At 40.8% G+C, this 27,911-nt stretch overlaps 1 protein-coding gene across 17 annotated transcripts; it reads right to left on the reverse strand.

Moving 5' to 3' along the window:
• On the reverse strand, positions 1-27,899 carry pax2a (paired box 2a). 17 transcript variants are annotated; one of them, XM_067519606.1, is made up of 13 exons: positions 27,291-27,899; positions 25,739-25,904; positions 25,046-25,066; positions 24,453-24,650; positions 20,783-20,868; positions 20,482-20,601; positions 19,571-19,615; positions 12,565-12,740; positions 10,473-10,593; positions 5,180-5,395; positions 4,321-4,422; positions 2,957-3,043; positions 1-2,730 (listed from the first exon to the last, which is right to left on the reverse strand). In XM_067519606.1, the coding sequence occupies exons 1-13, from the start codon at positions 27,331-27,333 to the stop codon at positions 2,609-2,611; spliced, it is 1,503 nt and encodes a 500-aa protein (XP_067375707.1). In that variant the 5' UTR covers positions 27,334-27,899; the 3' UTR covers positions 1-2,608. The 17 variants fall into 17 exon arrangements, with proteins under 17 accessions (XP_067375707.1, XP_067375698.1, XP_067375730.1 ...); XM_067519597.1 differs by having other exon boundaries at positions 20,771-20,868; XM_067519629.1 differs by having other exon boundaries at positions 1-2,749; positions 20,771-20,868.
• Between the last annotated feature and the right edge of the window lie 12 nt (positions 27,900-27,911).

Consider the following 27,911-nt stretch of genomic DNA (forward strand, 5'->3'; position numbering starts at 1 on the left):
ATTTATTTCTCATGTGCACAAAAAGAATTTGAACATAACTGAAACAGAACAATGATTGAGGCCACAAGGCTTTCCGTATAGATTTTCATCAGAAATCCTTTTTATGTCCATGACACATCTCCTGTATCATCTTTACAACAGTGGAAGACGCATTCTTTCAGAGGTGCTTTACTTCCTAAAGCAAAGACTTCGCCTAAATTACGCTGCCATGCGCTTTCCTTTTTTTAGATATGTCGAGCTACAAGTAGACGGAAATAGGCATATCTCAAGTGCAATTTGTAGAGGATACCTTCCCCTGAAGAGCAGGGGCACAGTCTGTATGTCTGTTTTCTGGTGCCCTTAGCAATGACAGTTAACCCTGGTACTAGAAGATATATTTGCTTGTGTAGAATCAAACTTAAACTTGAGTGCCTTAGACTAAAGAGATGTATTTGTTGTATGGCTGAGAGAGTGGAATGAGTGAGAGAAAGGGTAGAGTGGAGAAAGGGAAGAGACATGGGCGAATCTATACATGGACCCACAGATGACTGTACTTTGGATTAACATAATGATCACAACATCTACTAACAGCAAAACAGGACAATATCTTTGATTGTTGCCAAGGACTTCAGTTTGATCACATTTTCTTTTGACGACTTTGTGGAACAAACGTGAAACCAAAGAGAAACCATTTCACGTTGGAGGTCTTTTGTACTTGTTAATTTTTATGTTGTTCTCCACAGGGATTACTTATTCTGAGCCTAACAACAAAAGATGATACAGAAAGCCATTTAACTCATTGCATAGTGACATAAAACATCATCATGACAATATCATGAAAATAAAATAAAATAAAATGACAAAGACAACGTATGTAATGTTAGCATCTGAAACCTGTTACCAATGTAGCCACAGGTTATATAGTAGTTGTGCATTTTCTCCAAGCACAACATTACATTAAGACACAAATGTAATGCATGTTTTTTAGTTTGTTTATCTACAAAGGGAACCAGTACATTAGTATGATACTGCAATGGTGTGTGATATTATTTACATAGAAGAATTGTCTTCACATATTCACAAATCATTCTACAAAGCAGCATTTGTTGCAGTTGTTGGAATATTGAGTCACTGAATTTCAACTTTTTCATTATAGTCATTTGTTGTTCGCCTGTTGAAAAATCACGAACATACATGTTCAGTGTGTGGACTACTTATGTAAAAGATAATACTGCTTTATTTATGCATACATATACTGTAAATAAAATATTAAATATCAAACTAAGTCTTTGGCAAATGTAGTTAAAATTACATTCACAAAATATTTTTCAAAAAGCAAACTGAATTTGTATTTCCTTTCGGTCCCAATGGAGTGTTAAAGTAACTCAAGGATGGGTGGTGAATGTGTATATAAAGGCAGTTAACTTCATTGAACAGGCATAAATTTAGGCTGAAAAAAAAAAACAGGTCTGTAAGGCAATTTTTGAAGCTAATTTGCAGTTGATTTGCTCAACTGCATACAGCTTTCTAAACTGTGTAGGCATCTAGTGGTATGACTAAATAAAATATAACCCAGGAGAGTTGAAAGGATTTGTTAATGTAGCCAAAAGTCCATGGATTACATTCTCTTCAGGAACTTGAAATTGTTGGTTTTACTCTTAAAACACGTCTGTTTGCTTTGTGTTTTTACACCTGAAACAAATTTAAACTTATGCATTAAATTGTAAAATTAATTAGACTTAATTTTAAGTGAACGTACGAGATAAATCAGCTGAGGTTATAGTGCAAAAAAAACAGCAAAGGACAATCATGCATGGACACGAATATGACTGGGAAATGAGGGAAATGTGACAAAATCTTTGATATCATTTTTAAAGAGTAAAATAGTGACAAGAAAAATTATAAAACGTTTTCAGAATTCTGTTATTAGTTATTTTGAGTTTATGGTAACCACTTTTTTTAATACTTTGAAAAGGATTTACATTTTTACATCTGATTGTTTGTCTATATGGGTCAGTAAACATTGTAGTACATAGTGTGTGTATCTGATAATGTAGGTGGGACAAGAGAAATGGGAGCAAAAGACGTAGTCAAAGCACCAGAGTAAAGCCCGTCCTACATTGTGGAGCCAGGATCTCATTAAGCGTCAATAGAGGCCCCACAACACCAGTTCAAATCGCTGCACCATCAAGCTATGGGACCATTGTTATCTCCCCTGGACTTCCCTCTTTGCAGCAGAAAAATACTGCAGTTCATTTTGTAAAGGAATGTGAGGATTCATGAATAAAATAACAACAACAACAGCAACAAAGAAACAAACAAACAAAAAAAAAACACAACATTATTTCCACATGGTATTCTTCACACTGTTTTTCGTCAATTTATATTTTATAATATATATATTTATATAATCTCTTAAAGTCATTCTGGAAATGTTCAGGCCTGTTAGAGAGTGAGGGCATAATGTGTAAGTTCTGAATGCCCACGGGCCTTTTTAGCCCACAGTGTGTAACGCTGAAGCTGGGCTAGATGCACTGTTGTCCACCTTGCCGATCCTTTCTCCACATCACATAACATCATGGAGTTTCTTTTAGGATTCCACTTCACTTCCCTTTGACCTCAGTGTTCCTCAGACGGGGACCATATGGAGGCCGAACCCCTGGCCCTGCAGTTTTAGTTGGTCTCCATGGTAACTAGTGGCGGTCGTAGGCAGTGGCAGCAGTGGGAGGTGCGGAGCCACGGGATGCGGCACTATAATAATAAGGGGAACCTGAAAGTTAACAGAAGAACGAAGGCGTTGGAAACCATGAAGTCAAGCAATATGTTAGACACAAGAGCAGCGCCAAGAACAGAGATTACATGGAGCCTCGAGGTTTTCATGATTGCTACTGAATAAGATGTTAAAGTTACAAAAGATCACATTCATTATTTCAAAGCATGTGCAGTATGTTTTGTTATATAGGACAAAGCCACTTACTTAGTAGTGCTGGATTGCTGAACCGCCAGGCTTCATTGTAAGTGGTGTACTGTGGATGAGAGTAAGGGTTTCCAGAAAAGTCCCCTCCTGGAGAACAAATCCGCAAAACACAAACATTGAATAATTACTTAATTACTCTTTAATTCTTATTTTCTTTCCTTAAGTGACACTTTCACTTCCTAATAGCTGCTTTGAGACAGTTATTCTCTCTTTGTTATCAAGTTCAGGTTGTGGAGGAGAGCACGGGAGGCTGAGGGGATGTCAGAGAGCGATGCTGAGGGTCTACAGGTTTCTTTCTTTTACGAGACCATAAAAGCTTGGTTTTTTTACGAAGCTGCTGAAAAATGGCTTTTGCTTTAACAGTGTTGGGGGCCAGTCACTAAATCTTAGCCTTTCGCCACCAGATTAAAACTCTACAACCATTCCATGTAGAAGGCTTTTGTGTTTGCGCTCTTGTATGTGTTGTGGGATGTGTTTATCCACTGCCACTCTCCATATAGCAATATAGCAATATAGCAAAACAAAATGTCCTGTATTGATTAAAAGAAAAATCAGCTTTTACCTCCTTGCGCATCCTAAAATGTTGCCCTCGTGCACACAGAGCTCACTTGTAAATACTGCACGCCTGCTTTGATTATTGGTCAGGGTGAAAGGTACATGTCTCTAAGCAATAAAGGGAATTGTGTTTTCAGTTGTTCTAGTTGATCTACACATTCTGGCAGCTATAGCATCCTCACTGTCCTGTAACTCAAGCTCATTCCTGAGAGAGATAGTGATTTAAATATTTACAGGCCCTCCACACCTCTGTGTTTTGACCCTTAACTGTTTGCTGTGAACCTGAACTGCAGGTTAAGTAGAGGGGAAAGAGATACGCTCTGTAGCCCTGGGTGGCCAGGGAGGCGAAGAGAAGAGCAAAAGCAGTGTTTATCGACTCGGCCGGTGAGAGTGTGCTGTGTGGACACGCCGAGGGTAATGAGCGCTGGGAGCTGGAGTGTAACTGAGAGGAACTGTCCTATCTCACGGCCACTGATTGTGGTGATCGCCTATCGAGTTCATCTAATGTCCTAGTCTGCGGATGCTAACCACATGCTAACCGCAGTCTAACAAAGCTATAACAAGCTTTCTTTGAGTCAGAAACAGAGCTTTAATGATTTTCTTCGAGTGTCTCAATATGGATTACAAGTTTATATTTGTTTCTAGTTTACACATGTAGTGTTAAAGACATTATAAAAAAAAGTATAAAACTTTTTGTGCTTAACGTGACCTCAAATTCTAAAAACAGGGGACAACGGGACAATCTTGTGAAAATCAAACCTGTAAAAGTAAAATTAAAGGCTTCATGAAAAGGGAGTACTGTCACCTACCCGGAACCATTCCAGCAAGTGTAGAGGTGGGGTAGCTGCCTTGTCCTGTGGGTGGAACATGAGGTGGGTAGCCAGGTAGGGTGGTACTGGCCATGTCTCGACCTGCAAGCACACAAGAGGAAACTGTTACAAGGATGCTCAGGGACAAAATAATATAATAATCATATACATATCTCTTTTCTACAATCAATGCCTGGTATTTGTTTTCAGGCAATGTTTTTAAAGTGGCATAAATCATAAGTAACATAAATGTTTATGCCATACAGAGCTGGATGTACACTGCAACCGCTGTAATATTAACCTGCCACTGTCTAAAGCAGCTTTAAAACTGACAGGAGCATCAGGCCAATGAGAACTCTCTCAGTCCTGTAATCAACAGTGACAGCACTGGGCCTGGCTGGAGGAGGGGTCACATAGGAGAGGGAGTTTCAGGGCCGAAAAAGGTCCCAGCATCAGGCCTAAGTCTTTACTTTTGCACCCTGCCCCCCACACCTTGGCCTCAACTGCCCCTGCTAACATTGAGTCTGTCACGAGGATGGAAAGACCTGGAAGCCTATTGTTAACCCAAGAGACAACCAAGGGGTCAGAGCTAGAGAAAAGCTCGCTTGAAAGGGGCAGAGAGGAATTGTTGTTAATGAGGGTTGAGCAATCACTTTTGCACCAGTATACACAACAGCAGCTCCACGAGGCATGATGGGATTGGTGGATTTGCATTGTGAGAGGCAGCCACTTTACTATGGTGCACTGGTAATGACTGTATTACACAAACTTAACATAGGTAAAGGATAAAATATAACTTAACAGACTGAGTTTGATTTAATGTTGATTTGGTTATGGGGCCCTAAGGGTAAAGTTGTACCTGCTATAAAGGGCTGGCTGGCATACTGGCTGTAGCAGGGGCCGCGGCCATGGGCAGGGTAGCTGGGAGTAGACGCATCTATAGAGAGGCTGGGCTGGTGGGGTAAGATGTCAGCTATAGCAGAGTCCCCAACAGAGGAGGGGGTGAAGGGGGCAAAGGATGCCTCATGGGGCTCTCGCTTTACACACATGGAAGGTGGATATGATGGGTGAGAGTCTGCCAGGTGAAAAAAGAAAAGGAAAAACTACAAATAATGTAGACAGACAACTCCGTACATTCTGTACATGCATACATTTCAGTCATTCAGTCAATGTTTGGTGGGATGGCAATGTTCGAGTAACCAAAAAGGAAATCCTTATCAAAATGAAGGATGAGCAACACTACAAATAGTTCGCTTATTAATATACATAAAACGTATTATCTCAAGATCAGACATTTCATATGAGTTCTGAATAGATAAACATCTTTATCAGTTTATTTGTTCATTTACATATCATATAATAATAATCTCATATGCATCCAGCAGTAATTCATTCAACTAAGTGGAAACATACACCAGTTAAATGTCGAACCAGTGCAACATCACATTGCACCTGATCAATCAAGCACAAACGCGTAAAAAATTTCCCAAAGGTTTTGGGAAAACAAACAACATAATCTCACGGCTGCTTTCTCACAACAAAATCACTCCCACAAATAACCAAACAATTGGCTTGCAGACAGTTCAAAACTCTACACTTTGATCTAATTTGGCTGATGAGTCTTGGCATCTTTCATTTCACCGGCTCTGCCTCTCGAACCTATGCAATCAATGCGAGCTCTGTCTCTGGCCTCTCCACGTCTGCTGCAGAGCCTGTTCTGTTCACTGGGGCCTGTAGGGAGAGACGGCTCTTTCCCGACACCATGATAGCCTCATTAGCTGCTTTCCTCATCATTGTTGTTTTACAACAGAACTGTGTGTTGCAATTCCTCATTAAGATAAGGACTGTTCAATGGAAGGGGGATGCAACCCTATGAACCTAATGCCAGGGAGTCAGACAACCTAACTGATTGCTTTCCCATAGATATCTACAGCAGCTTCACCAGTTCCCTTTCCCCCCTTTTTTTTTCTTTATGGCAGCAGTAAATGTGGATTCAGACAGAGCTAGTCCAATTACACTAAATACCTTCATCTCATTAAAACAAATACAATACCTTTGTTATAGAGGGGATGGTGCAGTGTGACATATGATCAAATCATTAAAAAGAATGGGTACCATGAAACTCTGGTAGGAACAGAAATATTCTAATGACTGGCTTTCAATTTAAATAGGGTGGACTAAAACTTTGTCACAGGCGCTGTACAAGTGTGTGATACATTTATTGGAAACACAGTTTGCTAAGGAATGATAGCAAATGGCTAGGACTCAGTTCTGCTCTTTGCTTAATTACAATGTAGGTAACCTGTAGTCTGATGAAGTGTTTAAATGGTTTTCGAAAATCCAGTTTGCCTGGAGTTGATTTACGTGTACAACCCTAATCATCTCAATATAAAAAAACATGGATTCATTAGTGTCTTCATGACATGCTTTACAATCATTGTATGTTAGTTTATAGAAGTGGATTGTGTGTCTATCAAATCAGAGTGATTGTTAAGTGAAACACACCCAAACACAGCAAAATGTTGTTTTTAGGGGCATTTACTTTACTTTCATGATGACACAGAACTTGGATGATACTGAGGGTGGTAAACACGAATCTCAGATCCCATCGGTTTACAATGCATCTAAAACTTCCTGCATACTACCGTATGCTTCTGTTTTCTCAGCGCCTGAGTAACCGTTGTCAGACAGATAGGGGTTACGACGCAACAACAACTGATACAAACGCTGTGTTCAAGAGCAGTGAACTCTGAAACTAATCAGACATGGTGTTGCTTATTGTCCTAGAAACGAGGCAGAGTCTGGGTAAAGGGAGACTGTCAAATCACAGGCCTTGATGATGGAGATGGAAGATAAACTCAGGGTCCTTGGGGACTCTTCTCCCTAGCAAACAATTCTCAGAGAGAGTGAAGATGCTATAGAGTTCTCCAACATCTGTCTCAGCTCCACCACTGATACCATGTCTACAAATCCCATCAACCATAGAAATGGACTGCTAGGAACCTACCTCAGTCCTTTGAGTGATGCATCCAGCCATAGCTACAACAGCCTTCTTTCAAGTGAGCATTTCATTTTTGAGCATACACCATGGAACTATTGTGCAAACCATTTACTGGCACAGCTCTTGTTTTTGAAGGTTGACATTAAGTCAACAGAGAACTTTCATTCCTGCATTATGTTCAAGATTACTGCAAAACCTGTGTGGGCAGGGCAAAGGTATCTAAATAGAAAGTCTACAGAGAGTTAAAAGGTACATTTACACCAGGGACACATTCATGCTTTCCAGTCATATTTCTGCCTTTGGTCTCCTGCATTACAAAGGTGGTCATTTGTAACCACTTACAGCAGGAAGACATAAATAACAACTGTCAAAGGCTGCATCCAGTTGTGAGTGAGTAAAGACAATTTGTGGGCCAGAATAACTTGAATTCCCCAACCACAGGTTTAAAGTCATTCATTATCACATGTGTGCTCAAAGGTTAGTGTGCTATTGCGGGGGGTGATATAAACATTAATTTCCGAGCTTGGGGTTGCGGGCATTAACTGAGCTGAGACAAGCCGTTTGTCACTAGGCCACACACCAGGCACTGCAGGTTAGGTGGCAAACTACAGGCAGTACAAAATATCTGGTGCTGCCAAGTCATAAAATAAGCTCAGAGTGTGGTGTACATTCCAACTGAAATTCACTGGAAATAAAACAAATTCTTTTATTCCACCTGTCTCTCATCTGTAGTTGTTTTAAAATTCTTAACTAATGGGCAAAGAGATAAATAGATAGGTAAAGAGGTGGATAAATCACATCCGCTGGATGCAGTAGGCTAGTACGGTGCCTTTTTACAGGCAGCCCCACAGTCTTTGTTTAAGACTTGAGTCCACTTGAGTCCAGCCTGCAGAGACACCACTCAATTGCCAATTGCCAATATTAGCAAGAGGCCTGATGGGTTGCGTTTCTCTTGGATATGAGATACTTTTTAATCAAATAGTAACATTACAACAAAACAGTTTCAATAAAATATATTCAACATTCAAGATATTTGTTGTGCTTAATCTCTCACTGATTTGGCCACATTTGGCCTTTCCTAGGTAACTGTCTCGTTCATACATTTGGGTAAATCGAGGACACAAAAGATGGCCTACATTGTTTTTGCTAGTGCCCTTGAAATACAAAACTGAGCACTTCATTAATCATTCTTCTTTAATAGATTATGCAAATTTCAGGACATAAAAATCAACAAGATCAATAACTATATGAATTTTAATTGGGAGCAGAAAACATTTAAAGAATGAATAGAATCTTGTAGCTCCATCCAGTATGAGTGCATAATTTATTGATAATTGGATCTCAGCCTAAGTGAGGAAGGTAATTTAACATTTTTTCAGCCTTGGCATACATTCCTATTTGCAGGATTTGCTAATGGCAAAAAAATAATATTATGCACTAACAACCTACATCCAATCAAATGTGTCATGCATTACTTTACTGCATAGTTGTGAAAATTAAGTAATAAACGTTTGCTGGATATTACTTCTGAGTTTAATTTGACGCTCAAAATACTCGGGCACATTTTTTTAATGGCTGTACCAAACTATGTTGTCATAATCCACTTTAGGAAAGTTTTGTTAGTTCACTTCCTCATCATTCAATTTGTGGCCCTCACATGTAGCGCTTTAGGAGGCCCCAGGTCCCCAGGTGGCTTTGAGGCCACCTGCTATGAGTGTGCTCCCTAGAGCGAGACCGCTTTCATAGGAGGAGCCCAGCATAAAAGACAAAAACACACCTTTCTTCCCCTGAGGCCCAACTTTCTGGGGCAAATCTACCTCCCACATATTCAGGAATAAAAAAGGGGTCTTTCTTTTCCCATACCTCTGGGTCTGGGGCTGGGGCTGGGGCTGGACTTTATGTATCATCTGAGAAGGGCCATTGCAGTTTTCAATCATGCTGCCCTCCTTTCTTACTCTCTCTCACTCACACACTCACACACCACTGTGCACTCATTGACATTGATGCCCGCTGCATAATTATGGGCGTTTTATTAAAAGTCTGGCATATTATTCTCAAGTCTGTGTGGCCATCAGTAAACCTAACCTCTCCTTGGAAAGAGCCTCGGCAGCCACAATGAAACAATATTTCAATTAAGCAGGCAGCCATCAACCTCGACAGCAGAGCAAAAGAAGCCATAGTGCAATACAGGGTGGGTTAGAGTTGGTTACATGATACAGATAGCTAATACTGCATGATATTCAATACACTGCACCTGCCTTTACTTGTTCGCTTGTGGTGGAAGTTCCTACTGCAAACAACAGTGATAGTTCATAAGTTAATAAACTTTAATTCCAGCGTTTCTTTAAGTTTCCGCATCTCATCAGTATCAGAGGGTCTCTCCCTCTGTCTCCTTCTCCACAGCATGAGGCACCCAGCCAGGCACAGTGCTATTCCAGCTTCTGTCAATCAACAGGCTATCATAGTCTTTGATGACAATGTCGTGGTGCGGTGAGAACAGCAGCTGTCTCTTATAAGAAGTGCTCTCAGTCAATCTGTTAGCGGGCCAATCCAGGATAACACAATAGCCAGTTAGGACTGTGTGAAAGGCCTGTAGGATTTAATAGGCTCAGATGATATATGGCCTTGCTCTATCGCTTAGAAATAAACACACAGAGTGCCACAAAAAGTGCCTGGATAGATGAGACAATTATGATGGAATATCCTAAATACAAAAGTATATATTTTTTTCCAAAACTCAACTCCAAAATTGCAAAAACAAAGAAAAAAAAAGATTTCAAATTATATAAACCATATATTGAACATTATCAGTAAATGCCACTAACTTTTTCATCTACACTTAATTCTACACTTGTTTGAATTTGACTTTACTTTTTGAAACAAGGGTAAGTTTTGGAAATCAGACAAAGGACATTTTTGAAGAATGTATTAGTTTTATATTAATATTGTCTATAACGATGCGTGTTACTGGAACAACTATAGATATGGTGTACTGATATAAAAACACTGCAGTTGATGGAGAGCTACATACACTGTGCTTGTGATCTGAAGATTGAGTCCTGTAAGTTCGACCACATTGTTGCAGATGACTTCAACCTGCTGCAGCGTGTGTGTTCTTTTAGGGATCAATGTAGCGTAAGTCAGATTGTACCTGTCACAACAGAGTAGCTCTGGGAGACGCTGGAGGCGAGGTCGGAGCTGGCGCTTGTAGAAAGGCTTGGCTTCACATCTTCTAGGCCAGCGTTCAGGGATGGGAGAGAGTACTCATTTGCCTGTAGACAAACACACAGTAAATCCAAAAATATGTAAGTGGAGAGACAAAAACAGAAATTCACATTATCTATATAATTTCATATTTACCAGACTGGCATCACAATGTGGTTAAAATGCACTACTGCTACTATACAGGCCTATTTTGGGTGCCAGTTTCAGAGCAGAGCTCCCAGTTCAGGACACAAAATGTGAAATATGTCTGAAGGACGCCTTAGGTGTATCTGAGGAAGCTTTCTGTTATTCACTCACTATGTTTCCATGGAATATTTCCTGTGAATTCTGTGAACATAAACCCCAACTCATCCGGTACCCCCTCCCTGTGCTTTACCAAGACCCATGATGTATGCATGCATTAGGGCTTGTCTGAGGCAAAGGCAGGAAGAGAGAGGGATGAGAAAGGGATTGGGAGAGGAGTGAAAGGACGGGGTGTCAGCTGGCTCTTTGTGCTCCACTGCAGTCATCCCTGTGACCAGTCAAGGGAGGAGACATTCAGGGCTTTGTTACAGGAGAGACATGTGGTGTGTTTTTTTTTTTTTTTTTTAAAGATGAGTGTAACCTCGAAATCAACCTATACCTCCAGGATGAACACATAAAATTGGGTTAATAAAAAAATATGTATCTTTTATACTTTTATCAGTGTATATTACTTTGCAGAACATTGAAGGTCGTCATTGCATTTCTTTTTTCGAGCATGATAAAACATACTGTGCAACTGCAGCTTCTTTAATATTTTACAATTTCTCAGTCAAATAAAACAAAAGTCCACTGTGGCCACCAACTAATCTCAGTTTAAGACTCTGCTAGCAGCTGTGATGATTCCTGTTTGTTAATCAGATGACACTTCCTGACCTGACTTTTCTTTGAAAGGATAAGTGTGTGCGCACACATTTGTGTCTGTGTTTGTATCAGAGTGCATGTGTGCATCTGTTTGCCTCAATGGGATGGGGTCCCACAGGGGCGAGCTGGTGACCCCAGTCTTGTCTGCCTCTATCCCAGATAAACTCTAATTGTCTGCTTACAACTGTTCCCTGGCACTAGGCTGGATGTTCCTCTCTATTCCGCTGGGCCTCAGCAGCACAAGGGCTATTTTGTCATGCAGATGGGCTTTGGGCAGGGATGGGCAGGGCTGGGCGGAGGGCGAGTGGCAAGCACAGAGGGGCCTGAATGACCTGACCACATGGCTACCAGAAGTGTGGGAGGGATGAGGCCTATTCAGCCTGGCCTCTTCAAAATGGCTTTTTAATGCCCTGATGCAGACACCAGACAAGCCCCTAATAGCCTAATATCCCACCTTTTCACCAGTTTGAGAAAAGGAGGGGGTGTTGGAAACAGAGAGAAAAAGGGAGGTGCACAGAAAGAGTGGAACGCAGCCTGATTAATATTACATTAAATTAAAACTGATTTTTCTGGACCATTTTTTCTGGTTTTTCTCCCGCCTCCTCCACCTTCCTCTCGCCTCTTTAATACCTTCTCCTCCACTCTTTGTGATTGCAAGTCATTTCCAATTCGTTTTGGTATTGATCTTGCCGTAGAAATCACTTTGGTAATTAGCTGCATTAGGGGCTGCATAGCAGGCTGAGGGGCTGTCCCTCTGATTTATCGCCGCTGTAATTCCCCGTGATCGCACAGAGATGAAAATGAACTCAATTAGGGCACTGCTAAAGCTGCATGGGCACCCACATAGAGTTCCAATAAAAAAATTAATAGTCTCTTGTTGTTTAACATTCTAATGAATGTAAATAAAGTTTATCCACCGTAATAGGCTACAGGCTTGTAGGTCGTTTTGAGCAAGAAGTTGCACAGAGGTTTTTGTCATCTGTGTCAGAGTGAGTACCAGTTAATTCATTGTAATGTCAGAAATCAGTAAATGATTTCACTATTGCCTACTACAACTTAAAGACAGGTGGGAAGAAAATGAAAAGGATGGTAGTGCAAGTCCTTCAAAATGGAGAAACGTTTATGTGGCCAACCTGTTCAGGTTTGATGTGTTCTGAAGTGGGGAAGACATCAGGGTAAGAAGGACGTTCAAACACACGGTCCAGGGCCTCCAGCTGCTGCTGGGTAAAGGCGTCTGCTCGCAGGTGCTTCCTTAAGCTCTCCACACTGCCCTGAGAGTCGCTGCCTGGGCCTGAGCCATCAGAGCCATCTAGAAAAAGATGGGTAGTAGGGAGGAAAACAGGGGATGAGATGAAGGGAGACAACCTTATGCACTGGGGCAAAGCTCCAGTGTTTTTACTTGATATCATTCTAGTAGGCTAATAATGTGAGTAAAGTATGAAAAACATTTTTTGAGCTCAAAGAAAATGAAAGTGATGGCATAAGGTGCAGTAGTAAATTCAGGGAGACCCATCAGCATGTCTGCTATTTAATTCCCGTCTCTGTGTTTGACTGAATCTCTCTCTCTCTCTTTTTGTCTCACACTCTCACTCAAGCCGCCCTATTCCTCCTCCTACCTCTCCTTGCGGCCACCATCAACACAGTCATCATGTGATAGGTCCATGGTAATTGATGGATTACCTTCAGTGCAAATATATACTTGTAAGGCAGAGTGTGTGTTTAAGAAGGAGAAATAAGGGCTGGCGATTACATACAGAGCCTCTCATTCTGCAAGCGGGAAATGGAGAGCCATTATTTAACTGTACTATTTCCCCCTGAACATATTACCCTTCCCTCTTTCTGTCTCTGTTGCTTTCCTTCCATCCCCCACATATTGCCTGTCTACTGGAAAACAGAATGGACTGGGTATGATACTCAGGGCTGAATGAGGACGGGGCGTTGAGGGCAAACGTTTGCATTTCCTCACTTGGTCACACTCTATATAAACAAATGAGCCTATGCTTCCCACGTTCTCCTGATCTTTGACCCTATCATCTCGGCCAGGGAGCCCACTGCCAGTGCTGCAGCTCTCCCTCTCTTCCCTCATCAATTCCTGAGCACTGAAAGAAAAAAAAAGTGCAGCTAAAACCTCCAGCCAGCATCCCAGGAACCTCCACTCCACTGCCTGCCTCCTTCCACCCTCCCTGTCCTCCCGCTAACCCACCACCAACAGAGGATGAGGACTTTAGCTCTCGTACAAATCTGTCATTCTAAATTTGCAGCAGATTATGTTCTCTCCTGGGCGAGCCAGCGGTGATATATGATATGCAAGACCGCTATTGATTGCCTGATCCGCCAGCAGAGGAGGGAGGCGAAATGAACTTGGAATGAACATCATGCCTCAACTCATTGTGCGTATAATACTCTACTTAATCCCACATTTTTCTGTGCTATGGAATTCAATTGATCAATCATGTTCCACTGATGGTACCATTTCAGGGGCGTTATTGCCATTCTGCTCGGCTGCTTGACCTTTTTTCAATGGCTGAGGCCAGAGGATGAACCCGACTTGCACCAAGTAATAGATCCATGGAGAGAATGGAATAGAGGACTGCAATTGGGTCTGAGTTAGTGTAGATAGAAAGGTGTGTGCAGGTGTGTCTGTGTGTTTCACTGCTAAAATATATTGACTTTAGCTTTGTGTAACATTTCTAAAGGATTTTTTATTTATTTTTTGCCCTGCCACATTCCATCAATTTAACAAAATATTTTAGCACATTTCAGTTCCCTTGGTCAAAGAGTTGGTGTTGCTGATGGTTAAGCAGCATCAGTGCTGTAAAACAACTCTGTTGTTGTCTGTGGTACTGAAGAAGACGGAATTGTTAATTACCTCGTGTCAACTGGACTAAGAAAAGAGGCAAGCTCGATCAATTGCAAGTGTTTTTCATTCACTATGGAGAAACATGCTTATATTCAACACCCCCGCACACAGCACTTAACCAGGTCTTCTGAACAGGCAGGAAAAGCACATTTTAACAAAAAGACTAAAATCTAAAGTTACAGTTCAAGATGTTTTTGCATTTTTTTTGTTTATACCAGTAATATTTTACAATTTAAGGGAACTATTCACTTCTGAATGTGTTTATATTTTAAATTTATATGAAAATATATTAATGAGTTGGCCTTTTAGTAGAAATAACAGTAAATCACTTATTTTCAGAATTTGCCATTAGAGGTTCATGTTTGACATATATCATAAGATCACTGCAATAAATCAGATTCATCCTCTGACAGTCAGCGAGTCAAGTGGAGTGTGAAGCCTCACTGTCAGATTGTATATGTGTGTGTGTTTGTGTCTCATTGACTCGCTTGTTTCATTTTGTCAGTGTTCCTTCATCCCCTTTGGGTTTCTCAGCAGGTATTCTCTTATCACTCCCACAGCACCAGCTGACTGTGTCTCTTTGTTTTAACACCAAAGTGTGAGGAGACAAATCGAGATAAAAACAAGACTCTCCAACAGTGACATTCATGTTCCGCCCCTGAAGGAATGAACTTTCTGCTTAATAATGTTTCTGATAAGCTTGACCGAAAAGAACCTGTTTGACCTCACTGTGTCCATTTTTTTTTTTATCATGATGAACTGTAACATGCACAGATTTGTATAAACTCAAAGCACCAAACACAAACACAACACAAACGCAACCAGTCGACATGAAATGAAATTGATTATTGTTTAACAATGTTTTGCGATAAAAGAATTGAAAACTCGGTGCACACCTTAAGCAAACTAATACCAACACTTTTGCACTTTAACTCATACACACACCCACAAACACACAATGGCAGTAGCTACAGAAAAAAATACAGTTGTCTCTAAGGGGGATGTTAAGGTCCTCTGGTGGCATGGTGGCACTTTATGTCCTTCTTTCATCTCCTCTGTTCCCCTGTGATAAGATAACTCAGAGCACAGTAGAGGTGGGGCCTTGTTTGAAAGGCAAATGAATTCCTACACACTGCCTAGCACTCTGTAAATCAGTGACATAGGGTTTCCTAGATCACAGGCTGTCAGTTGACCATTTACTTATTTGTCCTCTGCTGATAGGTGAAATGATGCTATCGCAATTTGTGGATCATTTGTTGATGTTTTTAAAAATGCAGCTGAGCTTGAAAAAAAAAAAAGCAAGCCCAAACAAACTGGTATACCCAGAGGGTGAACACTCCTTCCCTGTAAGCTAGCTATATTTATGAAACCTCTGAAGCGGAAAGGAGAGAGGTGGGTGGGGTGGGGTGGGGTGGGGGAGAGAGAGGGAGAAAGGCAGCAACACTGCCATGGCTGTTAAGATCCTGTTATGTTGTGGCGTGTTTAAGAGCTTTATTAATTCGATTTACCACCACCAACCAGTGTACTGAGTGTCAGCAGGCATAGTGATGTTTATTTGATATTTGCTTTCACTGCCAGCACTGAGGCTGTGTCAATAGTATTTTGAAATACTCTAGTTCTTTTATTTACTCTTATTCAAATTCTCAGATCCAGGCCAGTGCAGAACATTTATAATAAATGAAGTACACGGCTATTTGGATCCAGTTTGTGAGTCTACAACATTAGCAATACTTGGATATGTGGCTCAGTGGTTAGAGTGAGTTGGTCTTTAGGTATAAGGTTGGTGGTTCAATTCCTGGCTAAAGAAGGAAAATGTAAAGCGGAGTTGCTGCACCACTGCTTGTTTTAGGATCCTAAGTAAAGAGACAATTATATCTTTGATAAGGGGAATATTTTTGCTGTACTCCTTCTTCCTTCTTCTACTCTCTTATTCTGCTTTCATCTCTACTCTCCTTTAGACTAGTCTGTCGTTTAGCATTGCCACCCTTTGTGGAGAGTATTTGTGGAAATGCAATTAACGTATGCCTTCTTTCTCTTGCCTTTTCTCCTTCCTCAAGCTGAGTAATGCACCGCTCCATTAATTCTCGGCATTGGCGCCCGTAATTGACTTTTCTCTGACATGATTCCTCTCCATTGAGTGAGTTCCCTCTCCTCATATTTTTGTGACGGATCTCATTGTATATTGTTTACAACTATACACGGGGTGTCATGCAGCCAATTTGCTGAATGCAAATGGTTAACTTACACGACTCGGAAAGAAAAAGGAGATAATAAGAAGAAAACTGAAATGTTGAAGAGAAAGAACGACAGATATAGAGCAGAGAAAGAGGAGGGGGAGAAATGCAGTGTGGACCCTTTTGTGTCCTCCTCTACTGTTGGGGCCCTAACAGCTTCTTGTCTCTATGTTACGCTCTGTGGCCCCTCTCAAACCTGAGCTTTTCTCTCCCACGCAGACCCCATCAGGGCCATCATAGTGCTCATGATTCCATTTATTTCTGTCTCGCTCTGGATGCATTTATTTTCTAAAGTGATCCTCTATTGACTCATTGTCATGGACTGGCTTGGCTAGCCAACCAGTGTAGGCCCAAGTTCAAATTCATACACTAACTAATTTAAACTGTACAAATGGGTTATATGTGTTAAAAGATACACACCAAACAATCTCCAAAAGGGCCAAATATCAAATTTGAACAGATCAAAACAGTGACCGTATTCATTTTTCCTCAAGCTATTGAACAGGGTTAATATGGCTCCGGCTTCTTGTGCGATCGTTCTTTTATGTCATGAATGAACAACCTGCTATAGGCCATATTTTTTTTTTGTTCCTCGCTCACACACTCATCAGCTGTTTCTACACTCATTCCACACCCACGCTACAATCACAAGTTATGACCTTTGCTTTCTCCATCTAATTTATCACTGTAGCTCCCTACTGCCTGTCCTCCTTAGAGCTCCACTGGGCTCCATCCAGGACGTTGTAAGCCCGCAATGAGAGAAAAATACAGTTAGGTCACATCAACCTCACTGCATACAGCAGCAAGGTCAGAAGAAACCTGTCATGGTGTGCCAAAACTAGGAAAACACTGAATTTACATATATTTATATAGCTCTAAAAAAACTGTATTTCATTTTAAAGAATGAATGAATGACAACCAGTGTGTATCATATAATAATTAGCTCTAAATAATCTTTGAGAAATGAGCGGAAAGCCCAAACTTTTCAAATGAGTGCATGCAACTATCACAATTATACAATTTGACAATCGCACAGCGGTTGTCACCCAGTCCTCTCTGTATTTTCTTGGCATTCACTTCCACCATAGGTTTAAATGACTGAGTGAGAGCATGCTGTACAACAGGCTAATTTCCCCACTTCACTATTAATGCATTTGGCAAGAACGACATTCCATTTCCTGTAATGAGATACACAAATAAATCTGGCTATGGATAGATTCAGGCTGGGGTGGTGGTGGTACGAGGAGAAGGGAGGGGGCTTTGTGTTGGGGAGGGGGGCGCACATTGAGACGCATTCTCCAAGCACAGGCATAATTGGTATCGCTGCTTGCAGACATGCAAACCAATCTCTCCACAGAAAGGGCTGAGACTCTCTCTTTTCCCCCCTTAAGGCTATTTCCTTTGTCTTTTCGATAGCTTGCACATCCAAGATAGAGGGAGGAAGGGGGGGAAGAGATGTTAATTTGTGAATTAATGGCTTTTCTCCGCAGAATTGCAAATTCTTTTAAATGTCACTATATCAACTGTAGGGCGGCAATGGCTCAGTTGGTAGAGTGGCCGCCTACCGACCATAGGGTCCGAGGTTCATGCCCCGCTCCTCCAGACACTGGCCAAGACACTGAACCCCCAACAGCCCATCCCCATCCCCAGCCATGCAGTGCCGGTCCCATGCCCGGTAGAACTTGGGGAGGGTTGCATCAGGAAGGGCATCCGGTGTAAAAACTGTGCCAAATCAACATGCCAAATGATCTGCTGTGGCGACCCTGAACTCACGGGATAAGCGGAAAGGACAAAAAAATAAATAAAATCAACTGTGTGAGGAGCATCTGAAGCTACAGAGTTACAAACAGACACATACAACATACATACATGTGTGTGTATATCTTAATGCACAAATCCTAAAACTAATCCTTGCTCAAATCGAGGCTGCCAGAACCTCCTACTTCCCTCCTCCCCTCATAAACCCAATTTTTTCCCTTTCCTCTGTCTCCCTTTTTTCTCTCCCCATCTTCACTTGAAGCTGTCTAGTTTAACATGCTACTTTTAATTTGCAATAACACATGACAAGGACATATTAATGGCTCTTATGGCACCTATGTCCCTGAAGCTCATCTTACGGGGACCTGGTGTACATAACGCGTGTCACACTACATTATCTCTACAGCCCTCCAGTAATGGGGACCTATTTCATCCTCAAAGGGCAACTGCTGACTTCAGCCACATCGGGATCACACACCACCAACATCACAACACCAGACTTTCCAGTGCTTTTTTTCACGTTCATTGTGATCAAAATTTAAATCTATCAAATCGCATATAGGCATAAACATGAAAAGATGTAAAGTTTTTAGGATACAAATTTTTGGTTGGTTTAAATTCATGCAACAAGGCCAGTGAGGAACAGTAGAATATTGTTAAAATATTAAAAGTCTTTGCTGCACTCAGTTTCACTTTGTTTTAATGGTATTTATTTACTTGCTTGCTTTTTACGTATTTACTTCTTCACTGTTATCTGACAAAGCAATGTGCTAACATTTTAGCTGGTAACTTTCTGCTGTGACATAATCCCAAGTATAGTGCTGGCTCAAGTAGAATCTCTTTCTACTGTAAAGATCCACTCCTGTAACAGTTTTGTAAAAATAACAATATTTTTTACATAGAAAATTAGCAAACACTAATTAGCAAACACCTGCTGCAGGCATCTGAACAACACAGGGAATATTGTGGACAGATGCAAAGTTTAGAAACAATAAAAATAAACTAGTTTACAGTAAAGTGCATGTTTTTGAATATTTTTCTTTGCCTGTTAGGAATTCTAATAAGCTACGCGGTACATAACTGTAACACTAACTACATGCCATGACATGGAAAATAAAATTTTCACAGTCACTTCAGGTAAATTTCATTTAAATTCTCAGGATAATATTTAATTAGGAATAATCTTATAAGCTTATAACCCAGAAAGAGCAGAAACAGCAGCTGAGAGGAAAGTGTGGTAATCTGATTGACCCAAGCAAAAGAGAAGGTTGTCTAACTTCAACTTACAATGTCCTATTTTCCTTCCATCCAAGTGGTTGCCACTCCAGAGAACTAAAGAGACAGAAACATAAAAGAAGGAAGTGGCCTGTTTTGATGAGTGCTCTTTGAGATCATTTTAAACCATGTCATCGCATCAGCCACCTCACAGAGAACCACAGAATCACACATACGCAAACACACAGGCACACATGTAGCCCCCTCCCTGCCTCCAACGGTCTGTTCCTACACCTGTTCAGGCCTCCACCAGGGACATGTTAATTCATGGCATTAAAAAAGCCAATTGTTTGCACAACCGATAATCTATTAGCCCTCAGGCAGTGTGTGTCCACTCGCTTGCCTTGCCTAGGAATGAAAAATTCTGGCTTTGACTAGATAAGCTTTCACTTAATCTTTGAGCTACCTCGCTCGATTTTCTTATCAGTCCCCTGGTTGTGTGTGGTCTAGTAGACAGTTTTACAAAAACACCACAAACTAAAATCTAATTCAGCCAAAATGTATTTAGGTGGCTATATGTGACAGAAAATTAAATGATAACTGTATGAAGGTTTTTTTGCTGCGTTATAGAAATAAAAGCTAGGAGCAGCCGCACTGATGCCTTGCCAAGGGGGATTAGAGTTGTATGACAGCTATATGGAGTATCTACAGTACATGTGGGCATGGTATAAAATTGAGATGCAGCTCTGTAGGCGTATGGTAAAACGTAGGGCATCAAAAAGCTGATTGAATCGCAACAATCTCTCAACACTCGCCCCGCCTGATATATAACATAACAAGTCACTGGAGACGGCACACAGAAACACATTTGAGTGCAGCGCTGTCATAAATGCCATCTTCCTCACACACATGAAAAAAGTAGGAGACGAGTGATGGAGAGAATTAAAAGGGTGGAAAACAAAGGGATCTTGTGTCTCCCTTACCATCATCTCGTTTCCTCTTCTCACCGTTGGAGCGGGGGATACCCAGAATGCCGTTGATGGAGTAGGATCCTACGGGGTTGTTGGAGGCGCTGGTAACAGGGGGGGAGGCGGTGCTGGGCACTGATGGAGAAAGGTGTGTTAGTGTGTGACTGGATTTTGGTGTCTTTGTGGTGCATGTAATTTAACATGGCATGTATGTGTTTCATTAAGCGTATTCTTATTTCTTCCCCCTTGTTTCCGCAGTTCTGGTTGGCTATTTTGACTGGGGCTGTAATCTGTGTGTGGTTACCTCCGTGCTCACCTATGGTGTGGCCGGGTGTGGAGAGCGGTGTAACTGATCCGTCTGGGGACGGGTGGAATTGCTGCTGGACTTTGGTGCGGATAATCCTGCGAAAGTGAACAACAGACACGGATCAATCAATACTACTTCCAGAGAATGGAGATTTCACACTAGCCCGGGCGCTCCGGGACACTTAAACATGGCACATCACGTCCATTTACGCCCGTGCATGTACAAGTGCTCCATCGTTTTAGGCACTTGTAGCTCATATTCAGGTCCCTTTCACAAATAACCAATCTCAGGGCTTTAGGGGCAATCTATCTGCTACTGTGTGAGGCTGAATGGGAGCTGCCCCCTGAGATTGTGGATTCAATCTAGTTGGATTCTCAGGTTAGAAATATGATAAAGTCCCCATACCACTAAGATGTGATGTGGCGGGAAAGTCTTCATTGCACTTTGGTCTGAATGATCTTGCAAACAAAGCATGAAATCACATCAATTCACCTCAATGATCAGCTTCACTGGCTCTACCTGGCCAAGTCTAATAATCTCCCTCTCCTGCTCCCCACTCCCTCTTTTCTCCTCGCTCTCTCTTTCTCTTTCCATCTCTCAAATCTGATCTTTCGCTCCTCTCACTTCCCTACCAGCATCATCCTCTTTTTCTCATTTCTACTGTGCTGTCCAGTGGGCTCCCTGTTTTACTGTACTTCACAATGTCTGTTTTTTTTTATACCCTCATCTTTTTTCCTTTCTTCCTCTCTTACCTCTTCTCCAATTCTTTTCTTTATTTTTCTCTGTATTTCTCTGTCACCTCTCTGATGTCTGTTCTAGTTTTTCTGGTCTTTTTGTTGCTCAGTGTAGCACACAGGAATCCTCCGGGCTCACTGGGGATCAGAGCCTATTGATTGGGACTCTGGGATAGAAAAGTTGATGATGAATGGCAGCAAGAACCAGCAAATGCAAATGGTGATCTATAAATTATGTGTGACAGTAAAGCAATAGTGTCTTATTGGCCCAACCTGAGACCACTGCCACATCCAGCATCTACTAATCTGTGATGCACTTTGTAATGGAATAAGTGAATACTAGCAAGTTTCGAAACAATGCGGAAAAATGTAGGATGACAAAAATTACTGGCATTAGATGTAACATTTGTAGATATGAGGATTGCTGTAAGTCTTAGCAAAAAAGAAAGGTACAGTGGGATTTACACAAGCGCAGCTTTAGATCTTATGGGGCATGATCGCATCACATTAAAGCATGACTGTGCTAATCTTTTGATTGACGGATGAACGTGAGATCATTGGATAACAGGCAGCACTGTGCAAGCACAGAAATCCCACATGAAGGTGTGACAAAAACAAACTTTTGCATAGTGCAGTGGAAGAAAATGATGTTCACATGTGCATGCAGCATCCAGCAGCTATTCATTCAGATTCAGGCAGCTATGGGGTTAACTTGCTCAGGGGCGAAAATATACATCAGATTCTTTTCATTCTCCTCACTATCTCATGTGTCTTCCATACTCTCTCCTCCAGGCAGGGCAACAAAGGCTAGCCGCCTCCTCCAGAAAACACACATCAATATTTTATTTGAATTTCTAACATCTCACCACAACAGTTATCTGACCTCATGACTCGGGGGAGTCTCATAAATTCAAGGACTTTGTTTCGAGTCTATGTTGTTGATATTGAATAAGCAATTTGGATGGGTGAATTAACGACTTTGGTGTTTGGCTGTTGTAAAAAAAAAAAAAAAATCCCCAAAGAAATATTAAAATGTGGATCAATATGATTGAAAGCTGCTTAGACTGGGCACGGTGCAGAGGGTGGAGGCTCCTCTCTGCAGCAACAAAACAAAGTGCAACTCAGTCTCTGTGTAATCTTTAATAATTCATGCAGGAAAATGTGTTGACATCCTCTTTAGTTAACAGAGCAGAGGTCAGCCCCTAAACCACATAGACCACTGAGGGTCTGCTGTCTCTTTCCTCTCCCTCTCCCTGCCTCTTTTAGTTCTTCTCCTCCACACCTTCCCCAATCCTCTTTTCAAGAACAATAACAATAACTTTAAACACTTATTAAAATAGCTTGTAAAGTCAAAATACAGGACATGCTGTGGCGACCCTGAACTCACGGGATAAGTCGAAAGGAAAAATAAAAAAATAAAAAAATACCACTGAAGTTAAGATTATATTTTTAAAACATAAAAAATACTCATCAGCATTTGTCTACACATGTGAAATACATACCGAACTGCCTTTCTTCAGAGCTGATATATGCCAGAGGAATCACATTCAGAACTTAAATCTACTAATTGTTGTTTTGTGGTTTGTAATGTCATGCTTTAAGAATAATGCTGATTGTGCAATGCTAGCAGGTCTGATGTTAATTATTAATGTGCAGGGCAACTTAGTTACAAAGGACACCATGGATACCATTAATTCCAACACAGCTCAAACCGTGGCACAATCACCAAAAACTGTTTTTTACTATAAACATATAAAGCCCACCTTTGAATCACTGCTTTATTTAACAAGTTAAATCTCGTCATAAGACCTGTTGAAGCTCTTATTTCAATGCTAATTTCTATTTTTCTGAAAGACATTTATTCATTTTATTTTATTTCCATAGATTAATTTAGCTTGTGCATTTAGCTGGGTGTGTTATGAGACTCTCTGTACCTCATTAAAATGTAATGCCGATGACTAGCTCTCTGGAACAGTGCGTCCTAACCAAAGTTCATCACTCGCAGGCACTATGGGGCTTTTTTTTCACTTTGCACACATGCACTGGGGCTTTTCACCGGAGTTCTCTAAAGATACTTTGTCCACTGCTGTCCCGCTTCATGTGAAAAGGTGAAGGTGTAGGGTGTCTGCTGCTTTAGCTGCTTCAGTGGAACAGAAACTCTTTTATAGTCCAGATTAACGCAGTTTACTCGATTTACTCAACGTTTGTAGCTCTTAAAACAAATAATAATAATAATAATAATAATAATAATAATAATAATAATAATAATAATAATAATAATAATAATAATAATAATAATAATAATAACAATAATAATAATAATAATAATAACAATAATAATAATAATAATAATAATAGGTGGATAGAAACGTAATAATTTAGAACTGACTAATCAAAAATATGACAGAAAAAGTGTGATTTGTTGTCGCTCCACATTCACTTTGGAAAACATAGAAATTGGTTGGCAATGTAGAAAAATGCTCCTGTCGCCTCTGTCGCAGTGTGGTCTGCTTATTGAACGACTTTGTTGGGTATTTCCCTCCGCCTCTGGATCTGGTTACGCGGTATTGATCGGTTTTCATCGAGACAGATGTGAATCTTCGTGGCTCCAGACTCAGCTCCCTTGCTGGCTGTGTTGTGGAGGGCCGCGCAGGAGATTGAATTGCACTTGTGAGACCACCCTGGATAGACTCCGCTGGAAATGACTATAGTTGAGCCTTGTATGTGAAGATTAAATGTCTATCTGCTCATTTTTAGAGTTGATTTGTCCCATTTATGCGTGGCAAATGTCAAGGACGTTTCCCGTTTCTGTTTAGTGCTCATTCAGTTTCTCTTTTGTGTATTTAAATAAATAACGCAAGATGCGCTACCAAAATAAATGGAGAACTTACGAGCAGGCCAGTGAATATTTTTATAATAAAATAGTAACTGGGATGTCCACCTACCTGTTGATGGATGAAACGCTGGGGACAGTATCGTTGTCGCAGACGCCCTCAGCCAGTAGTCGGTCCCTTATCTCCCAGGCGAACATGGTTGGATTCTGTCGCTTATATTCTGCAATTTTATCCACCACTTTCGGGGTTGCAACCTTTGGTTTGGAGCCACCAATGACTCCGGGTTTAATACTGCCGGTTTCATAGTACCTGCATGGAGACAGAGTGAGTGTTTCTGAATGGATCCACAATCATTCAGTCCTTGATTCATGAGAAAAGGTGGCTTGAAATCGTTTGTGTGGAAAAAATGTAACGCCGATCTTGTGCAGTTACATGGGGAAAACACCTACAAATATGATCTCCTATATTAATTGTTTTTGAAGTGTGCTGGTAAACATATCGGATTTTCAAAGAAAAAAGGGGTGTAATTAAAATCACACAATGTAAGCAGTGAGACGGACAGAACAAAGGACAGTTTAGCTGTAAGAGCACAGTTTGGACCTCATTTCCACTCTCCATGAGCCTGAAGTAGCATGCACGACATGCCACCATGACCTATTGATAAATGTTGGTGACAAACATTCAGTGTGTGTGAAATGAAATACCTCTGAAATGCCTTCTGATAGCTGGAAAAAATATATTTCAAAATATTATCTCACAGCATTGTGCTCTGAAATAAAATGATACAGACCTAATTTTTCAGGTTTTAAGGCGTTGGGAGCTTTTACAGTGATGAAAGAGTGTAGGAACATCAGGCATGTATTTATGGTGTTTTTTCTAATGTGTTATGACAAAGAAATTTGAGTTTATAGTGGCCGTTGATGTGTTTATATATATCTATATATCTATAGATATATCTGTATATTGCTATACTCTAAGCTGTAAAAGTAAAAAGTCAGTTTCCAAGTGATCTCGTGGCACTTTAAAAAATATTTTCTTTGTCACTTGCAGTCCTCTATACTATTAATACAGCCTTATATCCCTTTAGGGTATTTTTTATCCTTAATGTTTAGCTCTAAACTTTCCTCCTGGAATTTATTTCATGATTATGATGCGTTTCACTTGAGAAGCTGTAGGTGATGGATAGAAAATCGCAGGCGCAGAACTGCTGTGTTCAAGCAAAGAAGAAAAAAAAAGAAAGAAAGAAAGAAAGAAAGAAAGAAAGAAAGGGGGAAAAATGACCTGCCTATATAACCGATGACCGAGGCTGAAATAGAGCTGGGTGCGCAAATACGAGCTATAGAAGATTGATGTTTGACACACATAGGGCTCTGTTGGTAGAGGATCCCTCCTTTTACCTGCCGAGGATTTTGCTGACACAGCCGTGACTGACCCGTAGCTGTCTGGAGATGTCGCAGGGCCGGACGCCCTGGTGGGCCAGCTCCACGATCCGCTGCCTCACCACGTCCGGGAGGGGTCTGCCGTTCACAAACACCCCGCCGAGCTGGTTCACACCGCCGTGCCCTGCGTGGGATACAACAGCAGCACAGGGGAGCATAACATTACATACCTGCAGAAGACATGGCTCCTCTGTGTGTGGATTTTGTTTTGGTTTCTTTAATTTGCTGTGAGATAAGTTAGTGGTGTGTTTAGAGCCAAAGACGTTAAATCACAATAATGTTCACACGCACGGACAGAATACAGTGAATTCCATGTACAGCTACAGATTAATGCTCACACACAGCACGTTTTAATTCGGAACAGCACATAGATTTGACCAGTAACGGCTTATAAAGATGTAATAATAATAATAATAATAATAATAATAATAATAATAATAATAATAATAATAATAGAAGATACAAAGAGTAAAAAGATAAATTGTTCGAATAATGCTTTTAAACACACTTAATTGAAAGAACGTTCCCAAACATAGTAAAAACATTTATTTATATACATTAAAAAACTCTCTGGATCTTTTGGAACTACAGCACAGAGAAAAATAAATAAATAAAAAAACAAAAAATAAAAAAACTCTTCTCCCTGTTCATTGGCCTGGTTAGGCAACATTTTCCAAGAGCATCTCTTCCACTGTAGCCTAACACATGTCGCAGATATAATGTTTCAACCTGTTTAATTTTCTTTGCACAATTACGGTAAATAATTAAAATGAGCTTTGATAACTCATATTACAAACGCTGATGGTGCGAATGGGGAAGAATAAATAATTGAAACACGGTCTGGCTCTTCTTTACGCATATCGTATGGAGAAAAACATGAGGAAAATGAGCAGTTACTGTCACTGCCCCAGTATTTACAGTCAGTTTTATTCTTTACCACCTAAATCTAATGTTAGAAATTTACATCTATTTACACGCAACGTCTTTGTGTCCTTCTAAAGTATCTGTCATTTCACAGGTAATAAAAGCTTTGTATTTAAATTCAGGATTTTCTACTTTCCCACCTAGCAGTAAGGGTACCAGGTCCGATTTTCCAAATTCTATTAAATCTGCTTTAATACAACAAATTTCTGCAAAATAAAAATATAAGCAAAACTCTCCAGTCAGTCATGTGCACTTTAAAAGCTAAAAAAAAAAGTCACTTACTAAAATCCACATCACTGTTTTCTCTGTGTCTTATTTTTATTTTATTAGTATCAGTAACATAAATAAATCCTTAATAAATTATTTAAAATAATAGTTGTTTTGGAATTACAGAAGTAGACCGTTGGTTTAAAAAAAGCCTTAATTGACTGAAAACGAAAAATATGTGCACATTAATATTTTTAACTTCACGTTTTTGAGTGAATTACACGGCGGCCATTATACATGCTTTGGGAATAAGTTGTGCAGGAATTCAAGTGAAAACACAAAGATGTTTTTTGTTTCTAAACTAATTCACTATACTCACGGTGCATCGCGGAGAAGGGGTCTGCTTTGCAGTGGATATCCATGGGATAGCAAAGGAAAGAAAGGTAATCGACTGAGGTCGCCGTTTCGCCTCGGTGATGCAGCTTTAAATGAATAAAAAAAAACAAGGATTTATGTGTTGGCGTAAACAGTCCGTGTGGGCAGAGTCCGCAGGCTGCAGCAGAGAATGACTTGTTGGGGCGACGTTAAGTTTTCCTCCTGTGAAAGTGTGAACTCAAAAGTCTGCAGAGGGGCTGTCAGGTGCGGAGCATGACCCACGCGTCTGCAGAGCGCACCAGCCGCAGCAACATTGGCTCAAACCGAGTCACTGTTTGTGTTTAAAGGACATCGTGAGCAAAACAAAGAAGTAGTGGAAGTCTCCACGGGGTCCCCTCGGTAATGTGTGGCCGAAAAATCCCTCTCCTCTGACGGCGTGGAGGACCGGCGGGCTCTCTGGTTTAATCAGATGGGGGCGGAGATGACAACAACATGGACAAGGCAAAGTACCGAGCTGTGCGTCCCCCTCTCCTCCAGAATGGGCTGTGCCTGAGCGAAGCTTTGGGCTGAGAATGAAACCCCTCTGCTTGTGTGTCTGTTTCTAAAAGCTGCAGTCCCACGGATC

The sequence above is a fragment of the Channa argus genome, chromosome 1 (genome assembly GCF_033026475.1).
Source record: "Channa argus isolate prfri chromosome 1, Channa argus male v1.0, whole genome shotgun sequence".
Taxonomy (NCBI): domain Eukaryota; kingdom Metazoa; phylum Chordata; class Actinopteri; order Anabantiformes; family Channidae; genus Channa; species Channa argus.